The sequence below is a fragment of the Corvus kubaryi genome, unplaced genomic scaffold, assembly GCF_017639235.1.
Source record: "Corvus kubaryi isolate FWS band 111438036 unplaced genomic scaffold, C.kubaryi_AGA036_p1.0 138, whole genome shotgun sequence".
Lineage (NCBI taxonomy): Eukaryota > Metazoa > Chordata > Aves > Passeriformes > Corvidae > Corvus > Corvus kubaryi.
The window spans coordinates 12,412,563-12,432,443 of record NW_024580672.1 but is presented as its reverse complement, the minus strand read 5'-3'; the positions used below and the strand labels follow the sequence as shown (position 1 = coordinate 12,432,443).

The 19,881-nt window shown below is 44.3% G+C and overlaps 1 protein-coding gene and 1 long non-coding RNA gene across 2 annotated transcripts in view; one reads left to right on the top strand and one right to left on the bottom strand.

Annotated features, from left to right (window-relative positions):
• The first annotated feature begins 3,568 nt into the window (after positions 1–3,568).
• LOC121660172 lies at positions 3,569–12,990 on the top strand. Its single transcript, XR_006014554.1, has 2 exons — positions 3,569–3,721; positions 12,729–12,990. It is a non-coding gene; the product is annotated as an uncharacterized LOC121660172 (long non-coding RNA).
• Positions 12,991–19,881, bottom strand: part of CFAP58 (cilia and flagella associated protein 58) — a 56,010-nt gene continuing 49,119 nt past the window's right edge. The window contains exons 17-19 of the mRNA XM_042019274.1: positions 19,102–19,221; positions 17,469–17,602; positions 12,991–13,262 (exon numbers count right to left, since the gene is read on the bottom strand). Coding sequence (XP_041875208.1) covers positions 13,142–13,262; positions 17,469–17,602; positions 19,102–19,221 — 375 coding nt within the window. The 3' untranslated portion in view covers positions 12,991–13,141. The remainder of the gene's footprint in view (positions 13,263–17,468; positions 17,603–19,101; positions 19,222–19,881) is intronic.

Here is a 19,881-nt window from a genome sequence, read left to right as displayed (position 1 = left end):
TCTCAGAGAGAAGGGCAATGAGCCTCTTCTCATCCAACTCTAGTAGCAGAGTCCTTACAGCTCCTCTGGGCGCCTCAGATGTGCTTGTGCCCAGGGAAAGTCTGTCCTGGTGGCTCAGTCACTGTCCATGATCCTTTGTTCACTCTCTTAGCACGTGCTCTCCTGAGCATCATTTTAAGTCTTTGAGATTGTGAGGTCCATGCAAGTCAGGCTCCTCTTGGCTGAACATTTGGCCAGTATCTCACACATGGGATAAGACTTTGCAGCCCCAGCACAAAAAAAAGATGCTCCCGTGCTCCACACTGCACTAAACCTGCTGTGCATCTCATTCCCCCTTCCCCTTCTCCCCCAATGAAGATCCCTGCTTAATTTTCCCACGCAGAATACAATCATTACACTCTCACATTGCATTATAAATAAGGAACCCAGTTTTTTACTGGGAACACTCTTCACCAATTCTTCAGGCAGTGACATCTTGCACCAAACCTTCAGTAAAAGTCCCATAAAAGCTATGACAAGAAAAGCAGAGTGGGCTGAGCTGTGATGGGAAGACTCTGGCAGTACCTGAGCAGGGACACAAGCTCTGTGCTTGCAGGCATCAGCCCAAGACATGTGAGGCATTCCAGTGCTCCACCTGCCACCACCTGTCCCTATAACATCCTGCTGCCAACCCCGCCATCAAATTCAGCTATTGCACAGGTACAGGCATAGATCTCCCTACCTAAGGGTGGCTTTAGCAAGTGCCATAAGCTCGGGGATAAGCCAGGAACAATTATACAGCACCAGGTGTCTCCCAGCAATGGCAATAGCCTCCAGCAAACAAAGGTCGGCCCTCGTGGTTCCAGCTGAGCTGCTCAGGACCTGGTGTAATGGTGACCAGGGCATCCATCCCACAGGCAGAACCCTTCCAGCACCACCACGAGTGGCTCCAGAAAGGAGCAGGAGCAGCCAAGAGCACCCCAGCAGACCACAGGTTACACCAAGGCAGAGCTGCCTCGGGCTCCACACAGCTCACACACACAGAGCTGGATAAACAACAGGCACCCAGCTGTGTCACAGGCACAATCCTGCCTCCTCTCCAGCAGACCTGGACAAGCAGCAAGCAAATAGAAGAGCAGAGCCCCTCACAAAAACCCAAAGCTGCTGCACTACGGAAGCGTGAAGAGGGGAGGGGAGAGGAGAATGTTGTTACAGCAGCATTCAGAGGAAGAGTTTGTGAAGTTCCCAGAAAGGAGACTTTGGGGATCTGGGACAAAGAAAGATGTTGAGATTATGCAAATGTTCCTCTTGTGTCTCCCAGGAGTCCCAAGCTTTGCATCCCAAATTATTGCAGCTCCTCATTAGTCTCTCTCTATCCCCTGCTCACCAAGCAAGCCAAAATGTCATCCAGTAGTCAAAAGCTACCACATACCATGGTGCAAACATGTTTGCTCCCTCATGCTCAGTCTCTGTGCCAGAAAGGCACCTTTCCTTCTCATTCCTTATTTTAATTTCCCCAAATGACACTATTTGGATGGGGGGGTTGTTGCTTCTGCACAGCCCAGCTCTACGCATTCCCTCCACCTCTCAGCGCCTGGAAATACACTGGGCCTTTAGAAAAGCTCCCCATCAAACTCGCCTAGAAACTTCTCCCACATGGTGCTCACCATCCAAGGAGACAAGCATGGCTTAAAGAACAACATCCTAAACTCACCAAGAAATAATTCAAACCCTTCAGTGCAGTGAGGCTTGGCCCTGGGCCAGCACAAACCCATAGGTTGTGTTATTAGTGCTTCCATGGAGCAAGACATGACTAACATGCACCCACCCACCCCAGAGAGCTTCCCATCACATGGGAGCAGGGCAGCTTCACACGCATCGCAGCGAGGGAGACCCTTCCCCAACATTCCCAGTTAGCAAAGCTCCCTTGGCCCTAGAGGAAGCACCAGGTACAGGACAAGAGGCAGCAGAGTTGCTAAAAGCAGTCATAAGACAGACAGCCCAGACCCCTCTGGCAGACACACCAGCCTGGAAGCAAGTCCTTGTAGAGGAGAGGCAGCTTCTGCCACCCCTAAACTCTGCGAGCAAAGCAGGAAAGCCCAGGAAGGTGGGACCAAAGGGGCTTTGGCAACTGATCTGCACAGTAAATTAGGCTTAAAGGAGGGGGATGGCATGAAGGGCCATAAATGCACCACAGTGATTGATGCACAGTCCTGAGCTGTGGTTACAACCCCGTAATGCAGACGGCTGCATTAATCACCACTGCAACTGCTAGACTCGGCTATAGTTCTAGGAGCAGTTTCCCTGGAAAATGGCTCATGTTTCTAGGATTGCCAGGTCTTTTACTTTTTGGTTTCTTCTCTCTGTCTCTCTCTCCCCCTTTTTTTTTCCTTTAAATGAGCAATAAACTCATCAAAGTCCTGATGTTTGCTCACAGCCCCCAACCCTTCCCACCTTCCATGATGCCCTTCTCCCCAGGGGGCTTTCAGCCTGTCCAACTCTAAAAAAAACTCTAGAGAGATTACAGAGGAGTTGTACTCCATCTGTCTCTAAAAATGGGGTTTGTGCTCATATTATTTGTCAGTGACACTCCATTGCCACAATTACCACTGCTATTTTATCTCTCTCTGCCTGTAATGCTGATGAGAGAGCAGCAAACAGTGCTGGTTTTTAAGCTGAATAAGTCACTTAAATACATTTGTACCCCCAGATCACAACATAAAGCATAAATCTAACCATCTATCATGCACTCACTTGATATGAATAGTCACCATGATATCAGGCAAAGCAATCACAAGAAAAGCACAGGACGATTTGAGCTGCAGCTGCCTGCAAGTATTTGACAAGGGTATTAGATGAAAAAAATTCAAAAAAGGGATGAAGCATCTCACCTAGATGTGGCTTTTGCTGTGCTGATTCCAGAGGGAAAGCAAGGACTTGAAAAACTTCTTGGTAGATTTGCAGCTATGCTTGTAATATTCTAATCCAGCAAGGGATTGCCCAAGGCTCGGCGTTGAAACTGGGTTCTTTTCATGACAAATCAAAGAGAAAAAATGCTCGGAGCCAGGACGCTTGGTAGGGGGGACCTGGCTCAGGCTGTGCCTGCAAAGTATCTCCCAGCTGCCCTCCCCAGCTTCACTCCACTGCCCCGTCTGTGCATCAGGGCTGGGAGGGCCTGTCCTCATCACTGCTGGGCCAGAAGATGGGAGATAATTGGGATGATGATTGGATCCTCCACACCTGAAACACTTCTCTGAGGGACTCTGCCACAGGGAAGAAATCACCTTGTGCTTCCAGCTGCCTGTCCAAGATGTGATGCACGATCTGAGTAGGGTTGTTTTGATGTGGTTGGTGTTGGCCCCTCTCCTTGTAGTCTTCATCTGGAATGTGCTAGAGAAAGGTGAAACGCTGTTACAGACCTCACCATGTCTGATCCTAGGCAAGAGCCTTTCTCCCAGCAGGCAATTAACACAACACCTTTATTCCAAATTCCCTTCTCCCTCAGCTTGAGTCCAACACAAGAACAAGGACGATGGTGTGAAAGCCTTGTGTGGAAACACATTTTTGCCTTTCTCTTCCTTGCAGGTGCTCAGAGAGGAAAGGGATGAAGGTACCACACAGTCAAGTTGGAGACAACACTTCAGCTTCTCATCCACCCTGAGGATCTCTGCTCCCGACGCTCGCCTGTTCCCTGAGCAACATTCTGCCTGCAGCACATCACCACATGGACTGTGCTTTAAATGTAGGCATTTCCTAGTGGAAACATTGTTCAGTAATCCCAGTCTTACTGTTTTTCCAAAACTCAAACAAAAGCCACCAAAGGGTTGATTTTTCCCCCCTAGGATTGCTGATTGCTGGCTGTCCCATCAGGCATCTGCCAAAGGCAGTTTCCCAAGGCTGCCCTGCATTATCCCAGCCCTAGGGGAAGACTTCCACACACTTCACTTCATGGTAGGTTTAAGTAAACCCCGATGGCTGCTCAGCAAACCTGGCCTGTCCTGGTGAGCTGGGGAGGAGGGCAGGAGAGGGGCAGTCTGCAAAGTGGCCCAGCAGCCCTGCTCAGTTCACCTGGGGGAATTTGTCCATGCATGGACCAGGCTGGAGGCAGAGGTGACAAGAGGGAATTGGGTAGGTTACTGTGTCACCAGAGCAGGAGAAAGCTGTTTCATCTGATATCAGGAGTCAGGATTGTATCACAAACCCCAGTGCTCCTCTGTGCTGTGCTCAGGTGAATTTTAGCTGAATATATGACATGAAAAGACTTAAGTTCCCATCCTCAATTCCAGGAAAAAAAAAAATCTCAGTGACCTGTCTTGCCCATGGTGCCCACAGAGCACCGAAGGAAGCATGTGGCCACTGCATCATGCTTTGCTTCTTCTCTAAAATTCATCTTCAGCCCAGGCAGGGGAGATGCCTGGATAAAGGCAGAGGCCAGTCCTGGGGTACGGCAGTGAATGCCACCACTCTTCCCCCAGGCAGACCCCAGGCTGTTTGGATGCATCAGCTCAGGGACTAGAGGCAGCCAGGGGCAAAGCAGGTGCAGCCCAGGGACACAGGATGGAGCTGGGGAAACCAGAACTGGCAGCACATGAAATAAAAGAAAGTGAAGAAAGCAAGGTCCCAGCTGCAAAACTTGATCAAAGCCCAGCAGAAATCTGCAGGCTGCCAGCAAAGGGAACAGGCAGGGGAGAGGCAATGGGGGGGCAGAGGGCTCTGGAGTTGGCTGCCAGCTTGCACTAAAGCAGATAGGAGAGAAAAAAAATCAGTTATCCCTCAGCCTGAAGTAAATTACAAGACACATCCCTCAAGAGCACAAGGTGAAGCTCTTGATCAGACAAGCAATGCTGGCGTGTAAGTCCCCTTGATATCAGCTGATTTGAATTTTAGTGCTTATGAAGGGTGTATGACTGACAGCTCTGGAAGCTGCAGGCATCTGTTCCCGTGCAGAAGGAGCAGAGCACACAGCCCTGGGCACGAGCATCCCCATGCCAGCTCTGCTGCTGGCTGGAGCTGCAGGGAAAGGTGGCACATCTGGGGAAAGAGGGCAGAGCTCATTCCTTCCTCCATCCAGCCTTTGCACACCCCACCAGAGCTGGGCACATGGGGCCTCTTGGTGCCATGTGGAGACAGGCATTTGCCCCATATTATGCAAAATAATCCAGTTAGCCACCAAAAGGATAAGATCTCCCAGTATTATGAATCCCATTCTTCTGACATCTGTCCACACCATGAGAGCTGGGTGGGAGCTGCAGAAGTAGAGGGGGGAGTGTGTTCCAACACCAGACCAGTACCAAGGTAGTCTTTTGGACACTCATCCTCCCTTCACACCCCCCCACAGCAGGATCAACCATGGGGTCTACCAACAGCAAAACCCACCAGAAACACCACCACCACCAGAGCCCCCACAGTCTTGTAAGACAGAAACACCTCACTGCTGAGGATGACCCTCAGTGTATCCATCCAGAGTATCAGGCTGCTTATCCTGAGTTACTGACCATGGGACAGCTATTCATAGAATCACAGAATTCGCTGAGTTGGAAGGGACCCATCAGGGTCATCGCCTCCAACTCCTGGTCCTGCACAGGACACCTCAAGAGTCACACCCTGTGCCTTGAGAGCATTGTCCAAACACTTCTCAAACTCTGTCAGGCTTGGTGCTGTGACCACTGCTCTGGGGAGCTTCAGTTGAGTTGAGGCTCAGCTCTTGGTTGAGTTCCAGTGCTCAACCACCCTCTGGGGAAGAACCTTTTTCCCGATATCCAACCTAAACATTCCCTGGCTCAGCTTCATGCCATTTCATTGAGCCCTGTCCCTGGGCTCAATGTGAGTGATCAGTATCTGCCCCTCCTCTTCCCCTCATGAGGAAGTTGTAACTGCAATGAGGTCTCCCCCTCAGTCTCCTCTTCTCCAGGCTGAACAGACCAAATCACCTCAGCTGCTCCTCATACAGCTCCCCCTCCAGACCCATCACCATCCTCATGGCCTCCTTTGGATGCTCTCTAATAGTTTAATGGGTTTTTTATATTGTGGCACCCAAAACTGCTCCCAGCACTCAAGGTGAGGCTGCCCCAGTGCAGAGCAGAGCGGGACAATCCCCTCCCTTTCCTGGCTGGTGATGCTGTGCCTGATGCCCCCCAGGACAGGGTTGGCCCTCCTGGCTGCCAGGGCACTGCTGACTCATGTTCAACTTTCCATCCACCAGGACGCCCAGGTCCCTTTCCACAGCACTGCTCACCCAATTTTCATTCCCCAATCTATACACATCCCAGGTGCAGAATCTGGGACTTGCCCTTGTTAAAAATCATACGGTTGGTGGTTGCTCATCTCTCTAATTTGTCAGGGTCTCTCTGGCCTAGGAGTGGTTTGCATGCTATCAACATTCAATATCAATGGTGAAATTCAGAAAACAAATAAAATAAAATGAGACTTGGATTCCCTAAGCCCACACCATTTTAAAAGCAAAGTAGAAATTGCATCTGTTTAGATGCAAATGGAATACGCTAAACCCTCGCTCATGTACCCAGGCAGAAATCTGTTGAGTTCTGTAACCAAAGTTCACTTAATTGCTCACTTCTTCCAGTTAATGCACGTCACTCCTCTTCTGTGCTGCATACCAATTGAAACAGCTTTTCTGCAACAAGGACAGCAGAATCCACTCTAAAACCAAGCCACAACAGAGTTGTTGTAAGGAATTTTCAAGGTAACTTTGGCAAGAGAAGCTGACTAGCAAAGCTGCTGCAAATTCAGGAGTGCTGCAAGCATCAGGAGTTAGCAAAGAGCTCACCACTGAGCAAATAAATCAATGCAGGGCTGTTAAAGAAGGCTGGTCCAAGACATTTCAGGTCTGCTTGTCTTTTTCCTCTACAGCACCTGAATCAGCAAGGGACTTGGCAATTTCTGAAGACTTGTGTACACTCAGTTAAAATAAAACTCCAGTGATGAGTTTTCCTAATCGGTCCAGAGGAAATATCTCTGAATAATAGCACAGAAATTGCAGGGGAGGAGGTAGCTCCACTGGGGGCTCAGAAGCAAGAATATTTATTACCCAGGCAACTCCCAGAGTTTGCCCTGTCATTCGGCCACACCACAAGGCTCTGAACATCCTTCATCAAAGGGGGCTGCAGAGAGGCACAGCTCTTACAGAGCAAAACTAAGCCCTGCTGAGGATTTTACCAAATTTGTGAGTTACCACCCTTGGGGTAACACCCCTCATGTGTTTGCTCATAGCCTGCCCTGACTGCAAAGTAAAACAGACTTACTTAAACTGCTGCTTTGGGAACCTTTTCATTTGAAGTGACAAAGATGGTTTAAGCAAACATATTTTACTCTGCAGTTGGGGCCAGCTAAGTACCTGTGGTCAGTTCCTGCAGCTCAGCTGCCACAGAATAGCTTTTGGCATGATCACATGAATGTCAAAGCAATCCTAGAAAATTGTGCTTTCTAGCAGAAGCTGGGCACAGCATTCTAAATTTTTTTTTTTTTTTCAACAAAACATGCATCTTTCCTCCAGATATACTTTGTTCTTAGGATACAATTTCAGGGTGTTCATGGGGAGGGGAGACAGGAGCTCAAATTGATCAGTTTCTTTATATTTTTTGTAGGAAAGAATGGCTAATCAGCCACATCCCAGGGCTGATGCCAAATATACCACTCCCTTAGTACTTTTGCTTTTATCATCCTACGGCTCTCAGTAAGTCTGAGCTATCACTGCATTTTGCCTCTACACAAACATGCCTTGTTTCTACAGGGATGCTTGGAAAATTAAGAGTGATCAACAAAAGTTGCAAATACATACTTCACTTGAAGTGCATTCAAACCCCATGTAGAGATTCTCATTTCAGATTAAAATGCCTCCAAATTACTGCTTAGTCTTCTGCCAAGAAAGAGCCCTGAGAAATAGCTCTTGCTGTGAAGAACTGTGAAGTTTAAATCAGTTTAGACTGGCTGAAAGCATAGTTTTTATATCCACTTCACACCTGGGCATATTAAAGTGCCCACCATCAGAAGGGGAGGCTCCTGGCCACCTTGAAATGAAACTCAGATCTGACAAGATCCATCTTGCAAATATAACATCCTTCAAAACAACTTTTGCACCTTTTTTTTTCTTTCTGGGTCTTGGGTAAGCTGAAGAGCTCACCACAAAACAAAAACAACGAAAGAAAAACAAAACCACCACCACCACCAAAAATTCCGACTTATCTCAGTGACTCTATACACCTGTGATGAGGTTTGTAGGTTTATAAACCCACTGAGGTCAGCAGAGGGACTAAAAGGTTCAGTAAACCTTCACAGCTGCTCCGATTCAGGGAGACAGCAAGCTGAAGGGTAAGACTCAGCACAGGGGCAGGCAGCTGCTTAGACCTCAGCCACATGCAGCATGTCCTCCAGGTCCTGCCCTGCTCCCTCACACCTACAGGTGCTACAGGCACAGTTTCACCTCCCCTTTGGAAAACAGGGCTCTCAAACAAGCCCAGGGGATGAGATCCCCACATCTTTCCATATGCTAAACAGCATAAATAACTGATCTGTGTGGGGCTGCTTACAAAGCATCCAACTAGGGAAGAGAAAGAGCATCAAAATCAAGTGTCTGCTTTTAGAAACGCACTAAATACACTAAAAATACACTCTGCTAGAGGAGATGGCACAACAGCTAAACCACCTGCTAGGAAAATAATATTCAATTGCTAGAGTGCCTAAATACAAATATACATGATTTAGAGACTCTAATTGGGGTAAAGATAGTTGGGATGGGCCAATTTTCAGGAAGACTCATTAACACTATAGAGATGGCAGGCAGTAGTTTTGCCCAACTTCTCTTTTTGACTCCCCTGCTACGTCTGTCCTCTGTTGACCTCTCATGGGTGACAGGGAATAAGGCAAGGGGATCTCCCCCTCTGCTCTATCTTGCAACTTTTTTTAGGACACAACAGTGTCACACTAAACAAGAATACAACACAGCAGCCTGAGACCTGGCACCATGGACTGTTACTGACAACCCACCTGCAGTCAGTGCTCCGGGCCATGCTGCTGGACGCCTCTGGAGCAGTTCCTTGTCTGAAGGCTCTGCAAGAAAATCCTTTCACCTGGTTCACCTGGGCTTGCTACACCCACAGATCCTTTTTCTGGCAGTGCAATCCATTCCTCTTCATCCTGTGGGCAGCTTGGTCTTGGCCAGTACAGAGGAGACAGCACTAAAGCTGTTCCTGTCAGGGACAACAGGCGCCAGTGGTTCCCTAAAGGACAGGAAAGCACAAGGAGCTCAGCTGTGGGGCTGAGTTTGTTAAATGGTGCCCACAGAGAGCTGAGCAGGGTCCTCAAGACCCATCAGTGCCCCAGGGCCCAACCTGCTGCTCCCCTCAGAGCAAAGCCTCTGCTCTGTGCTGCTGGTAAAAGTCTCAGCGTGCCAAGTTCTCAGCCATTCTCTCTGCCTCCCCAGCCTGTCCTGGGGTTTGTAGATCTCAGCACAACAGGGCCTGAGCTGTGTTCTGCTTTTCACTGCTGTTGACTCAAAGGGTTCCCAGATTTACAGCAGCAGGACATGTTACTGGGTGTGTAGTATGTGTTCCTGCTGCTCCAGATTCACAAAGCAAGGGTAAATTAATGCCTGGATTCTTGGGCTCTGTCTTTCACAGCTCACAGATGATCCCAGAAGGGTCAGGGTTCCACATGTGAACTTGATAATTCAGTGTACAGTGTCTTTTTTGTGTCCTGCTTGTGCAATACACTGAACAGACCTGCCAAACAAGATCAGACAGAGCTTAAGTTTGATGTGAAATTACTTAAAGTATTATCTACATAATGAAAAAGCTCTGAAAGTGAACAATATTAAACAATTTGCTCACTAAAAAAGGCTCCAGGATAGATTTACTGTGCAAGCTCCAATCCAAAGCAATTAAAGTGAAGAAAGATTTCCTCTAACTTAAGTGCCATGGATCATAGCCCTTCACCTCCATCTTTTCACATATCTGTAAAGATACAAGAATTTAAAGATATACTTGCTATGTCTTACACAGACTGGAATTCAATTAACATTTTTCTGCAACAAAACTTAGAGAAGCACTTCAGAGCTGCTGCTCACAATGCAGAAGCGACTGAACAAATGATATTCTCATTAGCGCTCTGCCTTTCCCTGCTGCGCAAGCCAAATCCTTGAACACTAAAAGCACCTCAGCATCAGCTGGGTTCACAGACATCCAGAGCAATTTTTCAAGCTCCTTGACTTTTATAGACCGGGGGGAAGGGATTTGGTGTGCTTTAATCCGTTCTATTATATGAACTCAGAAATGGTTTTCACTCTCCAGCACTATAAATTAAGCTGGCTGCAGTTATTCTATTCCTGGTTATGCTGAAACTTACTGGCAATAACTTGATGACTGTATTTTCTTGTCTTTTTTTTTCTTCTTTCCCAAATTAACTGGTGAATTTAGTTTCCCTCGCAGTAAGTAAATAATGCAATAAAACTGAAGACAGTAGCCAGCACATTCACATCTTGATGCCTGAAATTGTGGATGAACAAGTAAAAGCTTCTGTACTTTGTAGGTGAAATTTACTGTATTCGATTCCCAGCCCTTTACTCTGGAAGAACATGTTGTACAAGAAAATCACGTTATTTTGCAGTCCCCTACATTTTTTTTTTTTTTTAAATCTACAAGACTAGCCACCTTTTCAATGTAAGTGAATTTACCTTTGCAAGTCTTCAGGCAAATACTATCTCGAACATTTTAAAGACTGGGAAAAACGTAGGTCAAGAGTCATTTACAGAAAATCTTACTCATGCAATACAAGCTACTATTAAGTACAACTAAAGACAGAAAAGAATCTGGTTTACTACTGTACTCATAAAAATATATGAAAGTAGGGAAAAACTTCCATCTGCTGGGCTTCCCCATCTTTCTTCTGACCACTGGAACGATTTGTCTCCTAAACCCTGGTAAGAGAGAGAAAGTGAGGCCACACTGGTGAGGCCACACCTCAAGTGCCGTGTCTGGTTCTGGGTCCCTCACCCCAAGAAAGACATCGAGGGGCTGGAGTGTGTTCAGAGAAGGATAATGGAGCTGGGGAAGGGTCTAGAGAGTCCCATAATGAGTTGCTGAAGGAGCTGGGGGGCTCAGCCTGGAGAAAAGAAGGCTCAGAAGTGACCTTATCACTCTACAACTACCTTAAAGGAGTTGTTTCTGAAAGAAGCTGGGGCTCGGCCTCTTCTCCCAGGTAACAAGTGACAGGACAAGAGGACATGGCCTCAAGCTGTGTCATGGGAGGCTCAGGTTGGACACTGGGAAGAATTTCTTCACTGAAAGGGTGGTTAAGCATTGGAACAGGCTGCCCAGGGAGGTGGTGGAGTCACCGTCTGTTCTAGAAACGACTGGACACGGCACTCAATGCTCTGGTTTAGCTGACATGCTGGTGCTCAGCCAAAGGTGGGACTGGATGATCTTGGAGGTCTTTTCCAACCTAAACGATTCTGTGAGAGATGTACACAGACTTGGATTACCTCTGGATAAATTAGGGGGCACACTGTAGATAGAGTGTAGAGTGTAATACATCAGTTATTCTCTACAGAGTCACAGTGTTCTTAGAGTCTAACTGTGCCTCTAGTTCATGTGAATTAATAAATGTGTCTTTGATGATTTATTTCAATACAAATTACTTCCCAGTGTAAGCACAGCAGAATTCAGCTCCAGGCTGGATACTCAAAACCTTAGCAAATACCAGCTTCTAAAAGCTTCAGTAAAACCTACTTGGGATTCCATCAGACTCAAGTGCCCATGTCAGTTACTGTCAATTATTCTATCTATAAGGACACGTCAGATACAAAAGAGACACAATTCCGACAGTATGACTGCCCAAAAATGATAACTTTAGCATAATGCACTTGACAGTGAACAAGCAGTAATAGCTATTTTGGGGACAAAAGAAAAATACAATGGATCTGATGACTAAGTGTTCTGGTCCCCAATGTAAAAGCAAAGTAGATCCCTGTTGTATTTAACTTGATTCCTTTGAATTAAACACTTCCATTAAAGTTTCCCACAGTAGCTTTAATATTTAATTATGTATTCCACCAAAGGAAAGAACAAAATCTTTGCAAAGGGATTTTTTGAGGGTTTTTTTTCCGCATGTGAAATATTTATCAGCATATCTCTTTGGACAAGTATTTTTATCCCCCAGGCAGGGAAAAAACTTCCACGTTCAAATCGGTTTCAAAACATTTTATTTTACAGCTTGAAAGTTTTCTATACTTCAGCACCTCATGCCGTGACTTTGTTATTTCACTTGTTAATGAATGGTAATTAAATCTCTTTTGGCTGAAAAGGTTGGAGGGCTCCTGCTGTATTACAAAAACAATTTCTGAAAGTTACAAAAATGCCCAAGTGTCTAGAAATTAAAGCATAAAGTTTGCCATGTTTTGAGTCCAAGTTTTAATCGCTTGGAAGGATTTGTGTGGGAGAACAGAATGTCCCACTGAGTGCACACAGTCCCCCCAAATGAACAGACATAATTATGTCACTTTGTATCTACCAGAGTAAACACAATCGTGCTCTTAATAATGTACATTGTGGCCACAAACTTCCTTGATCTTACTAACAACTGTAGCAAACACTGCATAAACCCTATTATACACTACCTACACAGAGAACTGCTACATACGTACATCTAAGTAAAGACTTGTTAATTTTGCATTTGCTCAGCAGGGCTTGAAGCATCAGCCTATTAATTTTTCTTCTTTTCTGTATTCTCATTTCTTTCAGGTGCTTTAAGTCAGAAGATAAATGGAATGAGTGCTTACAACTGAGGTAGATAAAAGAAATAACTACAGATTAAGGCATTTTGTGGTGTTACAGTGCTAAATAGAGACACATTATTGAAGAAGAAATAGCTCCACTATCCATTTATATCTGTGCAGGCTTCAAATGGGCAGATTTGGTACATAATTTGTAGAAAGAACTATGTTAATTCCAATATAAAATGTACAAAATATAAATGTAATATAAAATGCAATATAAAATGTAATTCCAGTGTAAAAATGTGTTTTATTATATACAATATACAAAAATTTTCCTGAAGATGATACAGTGATTTCAGTAGATTCTGAATCTCTTTTAAAATTACAGTTTCTCAAACAAGAAACTGGGAACGGGAATGCAAGTAGACAAGTGCATTCCTAGACTGCAATTTTGGGAATGGATCTGCTCAAAGGAAAGTCCCCTATGTTGAAGTGATGTACATCAGTCTTGAGTGGTGGTAATTTCATCCTCATATCAATGCTGGATCGCTCCTTCTCCCTTCAAACAGAAACAAAGAAACAGAAAATTCATATTTCATTCTGCAGCCCAGAGATGTTTACAAACTAAGGAAATCTTGTGTCCTCCAGAGTTTCTTTGATGCAACCATGTATCAAGAGATCATTTTAAAAGTGTTGATTAAAGCCTGTTAGGCTAAGCCTCCAAGACTAGGTGTCTGTTTGGATCTAATTACAAGACTACTGATGGAGTTTGGAATTATTAAAATTAGAAATAAATGAGCTTTCTTTGTGCTACTCCTCAAAATGGTCAGAGCACCTCATTAGAGCAAGTATGTACATGAGCTCCATGACTTCGGATTTCTAATCACCATCCTGTTCTAGCTGGAATATGCCTGTTTTCAAACAAACAGATACATTCATCAAAGGCACAATGGGGAAATTTTTTTTCCTTTGTTGAATTTTAATGGATATATAGTGCTATCTGTCTTCACATTTTAACAAAGTTCCAGTGATAATTGCCCTGTCTGTGACATTTGCAGAAAACTAACAGTGTGCTGTAGGTGCACTGACAGCCCCAGGGAGCTGCTCCATCTGAGAAACCAGGTGGTCTTAAATTTGATGGCCTTAAGAGGAGGGAATGAGGGTTACCTGGTTCCACTCTTGCAAGGCTGGGGAGGTAAGAACAGCACTAGAAAGATGAAGGACAATACTCCAAACTCACTGTGATATACCTGCATGCTTCAGAGAGAGGTCCTGAGATACTTAAGATTAACCAAGTGGAACCGTATGGAGTTCTAGTTTATCTAGAGCAAAAGTCTCAAGGCTTTACAAAGAAGGTCAGTACCATTATTTTATTTCACAGTCACTGAGATTGAGACACAAATGTGAGTGCAACCACACTTTTACAAAATCTAGCCTTGTCACATCTTTGCTCAGTCCCAAGTATGGGAAAAGAAAACACTTCCTGGAATTACTACTTTTCTATTTGCCCCTAGATAACTGTCAGGATATCAGGAAGTTCAGGGAAACCACGTAAGATGTCTAGTTATGCATCCTTTTTCAAATTTGACCCATACACAGGTAGGAGAATAGCCAAAAGATGACACAGATGAACTTAACAATGAAAACCATTTATAACTGGTTTTAATTGTATTAATGTAGCACTAATGGACATGCCAGCTGACTGCAGTAAAAACTAACATTCTGTATTTAGATGGCTTATCCCATCTCACTGTTGGGCTTCCAAGTTTGGGGAGAGAAAATAATCCAGAATCCATGCTCATTCTTTCCTCATGCTTCCATGGAGACAACCAACAGATGTTCTCATCAGTATGGAAAATTCTATGCAACTGAATACTATAATATATTATACAGAATTAATGTGCAACCAGCCACGTGCAAAAGCTCCCAGTTACTACTGACATCCCTCAGTGCAGTTATTTATATATATAGGACTGCTGGATTAGGTCTCTGGTGTGGATTTAAGCTTCATATTTTCTCACAAATCCTTACCAAGATCAAAACGGGATCCCAGTGCTAGAACCAACTAGGAAAATAGTGATGCAGAAAGGGTTCAAGAAGCTGAAGTTAAGAATAGGAAGATACAGAAAAAGAATGGCTATGACAACTGGGAAAGGCAACATTCAGAATCAGAGAGCTGAAAACGAGGATTTCAAATTCACAACCAAAATCTTAAACGTTGAGTTTTCATTTTGAACACAAAACAAAGCTAAATTCTGGCTGTCTCTCATATTCCTTCAGCATCACATGCTAAGCTACATTTATTCATTACCAAGATGTTAAATGACAACTCAAAGCTACCTTGTGCAAATCAATAAAAGCTTTAGATGATAATTTTGTGTAAGGTTATCTGAGAGTATTAATTCTCTTTCATACCAGGGTAGTCAATAATGTTGTTAATGCTATTGTCCTGACAGAATCCTCTTTTTATTAGCAAAACCAGCTACATTTATTTCACACATGATGTTAACATTAGCCAGCAAGATAGAGATCAAGTCAGTGGTTTTCTGTCACTGGGATTTAGAGAAATCTGAGAGTGTACCAATCAAACGGCCCTGGCTCTTTGGCCAGCATCCACATAGCAGGCACTGCCTGTCCAGCCCTGCCTGAGGCAGGAATGGTGTGGAATGGCTGTATGGCAGGGAAGAGGACTCCTTGGGGAAGAACTTGGCTGCACAATAGGTTCTCTTTATTGCAGCCAGCCAGCGATGTGTCTTGCACAATTGGCAGGTTGGAGATGGAGGGCTGCACAAGGTTGTTTCCTTTGCCAACACAAAGCACAGCCTAGAGACTACAGAGGTTGCAGTTATCCAGGACTGATATGCCCTGTTAGGCCTCTGTGTCCTTCAAAGCAGGATGCAGTCCAACAGGCTTGCCTGGGGTACCAAGCAATGAGGGGCAGAGGAGAGCAAAGCCCAGCACCACCTCTCGGCTGCCACAAGACAAGAGAAGTGAAAGCCAGGGCTGGCAGCACACTGCTGGTGCTTTCTGAGGCTGTGGTGGGGCAATGAGATGATGCCACCCTGCAGAAGCACCACTAATAGTATCTGAATGTACTTCCAAAACACAGATGTCACAAAGACACCAATGCTCATCGGACTAAAGCCATGCTTGCCTAAAAGAACAACTTGACAAGCTGCCCCAGGGCCAGATATCTATCCTGAACAGACAAATAGTGTATCCAGCACGAAATTACTTGCAATATGAAATTCCTTTCACTGTATAACATGCCCCACTTCAGCCACTATCAACTCACACAGTATTTTTTGTTTTACTTTAAAGCAATCATGTCCTTAACAAGTGGAGTTTTTATGACAGGAATTAATTCTAGGTGAGATATAACAACAAAATGTGGGTGAATTTCTCCTCATCTGATGAACAAAGAGACATGATGCCAGAGTCCGAAATGGAAACATCAAACCTACTGTGAAGGAGACATTTAGCTGCTGGAAATGGATTATCAGGCATTATGGTAGCCTCACATATTGATCCTAAAGCTCCAGAAAGGCCATTAGCACTGCACAATTGTTGCTAATTCCAAACATCAAGGTAACATTATACAATTTGCAGATAGACAAAAGTCACTGTTTATCACTGATTATTTTACTAATTAAGTCATCAAATCATTTGCTGTCTGAAATGGGAATAAGGAAGAAATGATAGAGGCAACTTTGAATTATATTCAGCAACTGTAGAGAACTGTTGGCTTTAGTGTGTGAGGAAGGCACAGGCTGAGGATGGAAATGAGTGGAAAGAAAAAAAGGCTTTCTGTGTATATAGAAAATCTTGGTAACAGATCACATCAACTGACTGCAGAAATCTAAGGAATTTCTCCTTAAAAGTGAAGTCCACCCTCAGCACCCTCAGCAAATTTTCAGATGACAACAAGCTGAATGGGGCAGCTGACTCACCTGAAGGACAGGATGCCATCCACAGGGACCTGCATAAGCTCAAGAACTGGGCCCATGGGAATCTCATGAGGTTCCACAAGACCAAGTGCTGGGTGCTGCACCTGAGTCAGGGCAATCCCTGGCATCAATCCAGGCTGGGGGATGAACAGATGGAGAGCAGCCCTGCCCAGAAGGACTTGGGGGTGCTGGTGGGTGACAGGCTGGACACGAGCCAGCCATGTGCACACACGGCCCAGAAATCCTGTTGCAATAGGACAAGGGATAAGGGTTTTTAACTGGAGGGTAGGTTTAGACTAGATATAAGAAGGAAATTTTCTATTATGAGGGTGGTGAAACACTGGCCCAAGTTGTCCAGAGAGGTGGTAGATGCCCCATCCCTGGGTACATTCAAGGTCAGGTTGGATGGGGCTCTGAGCAGCCTGATCTAGTTGAAGATGTCCCTGCTCACTGCAGGGGGGTTGGACTAGATAGCCTTTAAAGGTCCCTTCCAACCCAAACTGTTCTATAATTCTATGCTTTGATATCAGAACCAGACACTAATCTGTGTTCTCTGGGCACCATCTCATGGGTATGAATAATTTAACTGGACTGCAGAACATGTTCAGCAACATCTCTGATGGATGTTCTTGTCCCAGCTGTAGATCATGGTAAATCCAGACCAGACTGAAGTAACGTGAAGGATAACACTCAGGAAAACTAGGCAACAAAACTGTATCACCTCAGCCAAATTTGCCCACATTCTAATCAAAAGGGTCTCAAACAAAAATCTAGCTTATGCAGACAGTTGTGTAGACAAAATTGTTGTTTTCCCATACTTCTTCTGTCGCTCCTTGCGTTTCTGAGCCAGATATTTCTTTTTCATTTCCAGAAGTTCATTGTTAAGTCTTTCAATTTCATGTTTGTATTCTTTGCTCTGTGTTTCACACATACTCAGTTCTGAGGACAAAACCTAATAAACAAAACACAAATAGCAGAAACAGGAGATGATGCTTCACTTACATGAGTACTTTTACAAGCACTTTCTCCTTTTATATTTGATGATGTAAGACATGATCATTTTCTACCACAACTCTTTTTCCACCATGATATTTCATTTGATCTCACCTCTTTTCACCTAAAAACAACTTACAAAATAAAGGTTATGCCATTTAACCATAATACAACACGTAAAATACGCTCCAAGCTTTATAGGAATGGCATTAATATATATATTAGCTCTTAATTTCTGGGACATAAAGTTGGGTAAAAATCCAAAATTAAGGTCTTAATAAATCAGGGAATTATTTGGTAATAATGGGGTTTATTCACAGGGATCCACTGCTAAGTGGAGTAATTCAATCCACAGAGGCAAAGTAGTACCAGGCACTGTAAATACGAATACAAAACCACTGTCATGTGAATCAGTAAAATTTTTAAAAAGGAGGAGCATGCATAGTGGGCATTCTTTCTTTCAAAAGGGTAATAGCTGGACCTGGCACCCCAAAATGGCATGCACACCATCATGCTCCAGGTGTGCTGTGCCTGAAATACAAAGTAGCAATTGACTGCATTAAGGACAAATAAGGACCGTACGGAGAACTTCACATTAGTTTAGCTAAACTTTGGCTTCTATTTTACATTTTCTACATTGTTTTTCTTCTCCACAGAAATCTAAGATTTGCATAACAGCCTCTTTGTTTCCTAAGGGCCCATCTGCTCCTGCATTTTTTTTCCTCGTGGTTAGTATAGACGTGATTATGATGCAGTGAACAGGAGATGATGACTTCAACAAAGAGAGGAGCTGTAGAAGTAGATGAACTCCTGGGGAGACTGATCTCTCATGCAGGCAAGAATAAGAGAAGATCAGCTTATTCATAGAATATCATAGAATTCTATCAAAGAATCACTTTTTAATATTATGCTTTTAAAATTTTCTACTTTCAGAAGCAGGAACTCCTCCCTTTTACTGAAAAGGGGTTAGAACAAGTTCCTCCTGTCATCTCCATAAAATCTGAAAATCTAAACATATGTGTACACATGGCAAGAGAAATAACAGCAACTTAAGACTGGATTCTCAATATATTCCCACTAGTTTGTTAAAAAGAAAACAAAATGGCTTTGATTTGCTTCTTAAAAATATTATTAAATGTTTAAGATAAAGGGAAGGAGAATAAGCTGAATGAAAAGCTGACAGGATCCCAGAATGCCCATGCAAAAAACATATTTACAACTTTGTGCTCACACTCATATTGTAGTAAAGCTTTTCCTCTATTTTAAGGAAACAAAATAGCATAACATGCAAAAAAAGTTTGTTTGCTGCTCTTGGATGTCCCTTGAGGAGATGCAGTGTTAACCCTGTTTTCCTGGTCTAATAATATCCTAGGGCAGGCACAGTGTTCATTGAAGATTTCCCTGCAGCCCCTCTGCCAGGCTGGCAGCCCCTCCCGCAGGGACAGGGGCACCTCTTACTTTGATCTGCTTCGTCTTCTCCCGGAGAATGTTCCGGTACTGCTGCAACTGCTCCGTGGCTTCGGGCCCAGGCTGCCGGGCCAACACGTGCCTCAGTTCCACATAGAGCTTCTCCTTTTCCTAAGGAAAAGACAAGAGGAAGAGCTCTTATTAAACTCCTACGGCAGCGGCACAGCCTGTGAGGAAATCAACCTCACTGAAAATTGCAACTCAGTCAGGAAGGTATTTGGAGAAACAAATCTGCCTGTGTGTCAGGCTTTCCTCACTAGCCATAAGGTATTTAAAGTTGTTGTGATAGCAGTGGGAGAGCTCATTAAGAGAAACATCCAGCTACTTCAAACCACGAATGAAATGCTCTTAAACACCATCGCCAGTGAGCATGCTCTACCTCAGCAGTTACTGCAAGAGTATCCAGGGCTGGGAAATTAATCACTAGAAACCGTGCTTATTGCAATCTTTGTTCTTATGAGTCACATTGCCTTACGTTAAGGATCACAGCTTCACCCAACGGGATGTGAGCTGGCTATAGAAATGTCAGCAAAGGACTGTACAAAAGAGCAACTTCTTCCAAAGAAAATCCTGCAAAGCACATGTACACACACACTTTCAGTTTAACTGCAGGGGCTCTGGGAAAGGGAAAGAAATTATAAACAGCAACAACTATGACTAGCACAATTACCAAGTAATTTTTCTTTGTCATATGTCTCCTCTTCATGTTGGAAAAGTAATACTTGTGGGAGTTGGATATTGCCATGCCTGAAAAGAAACCGCACCATGGAC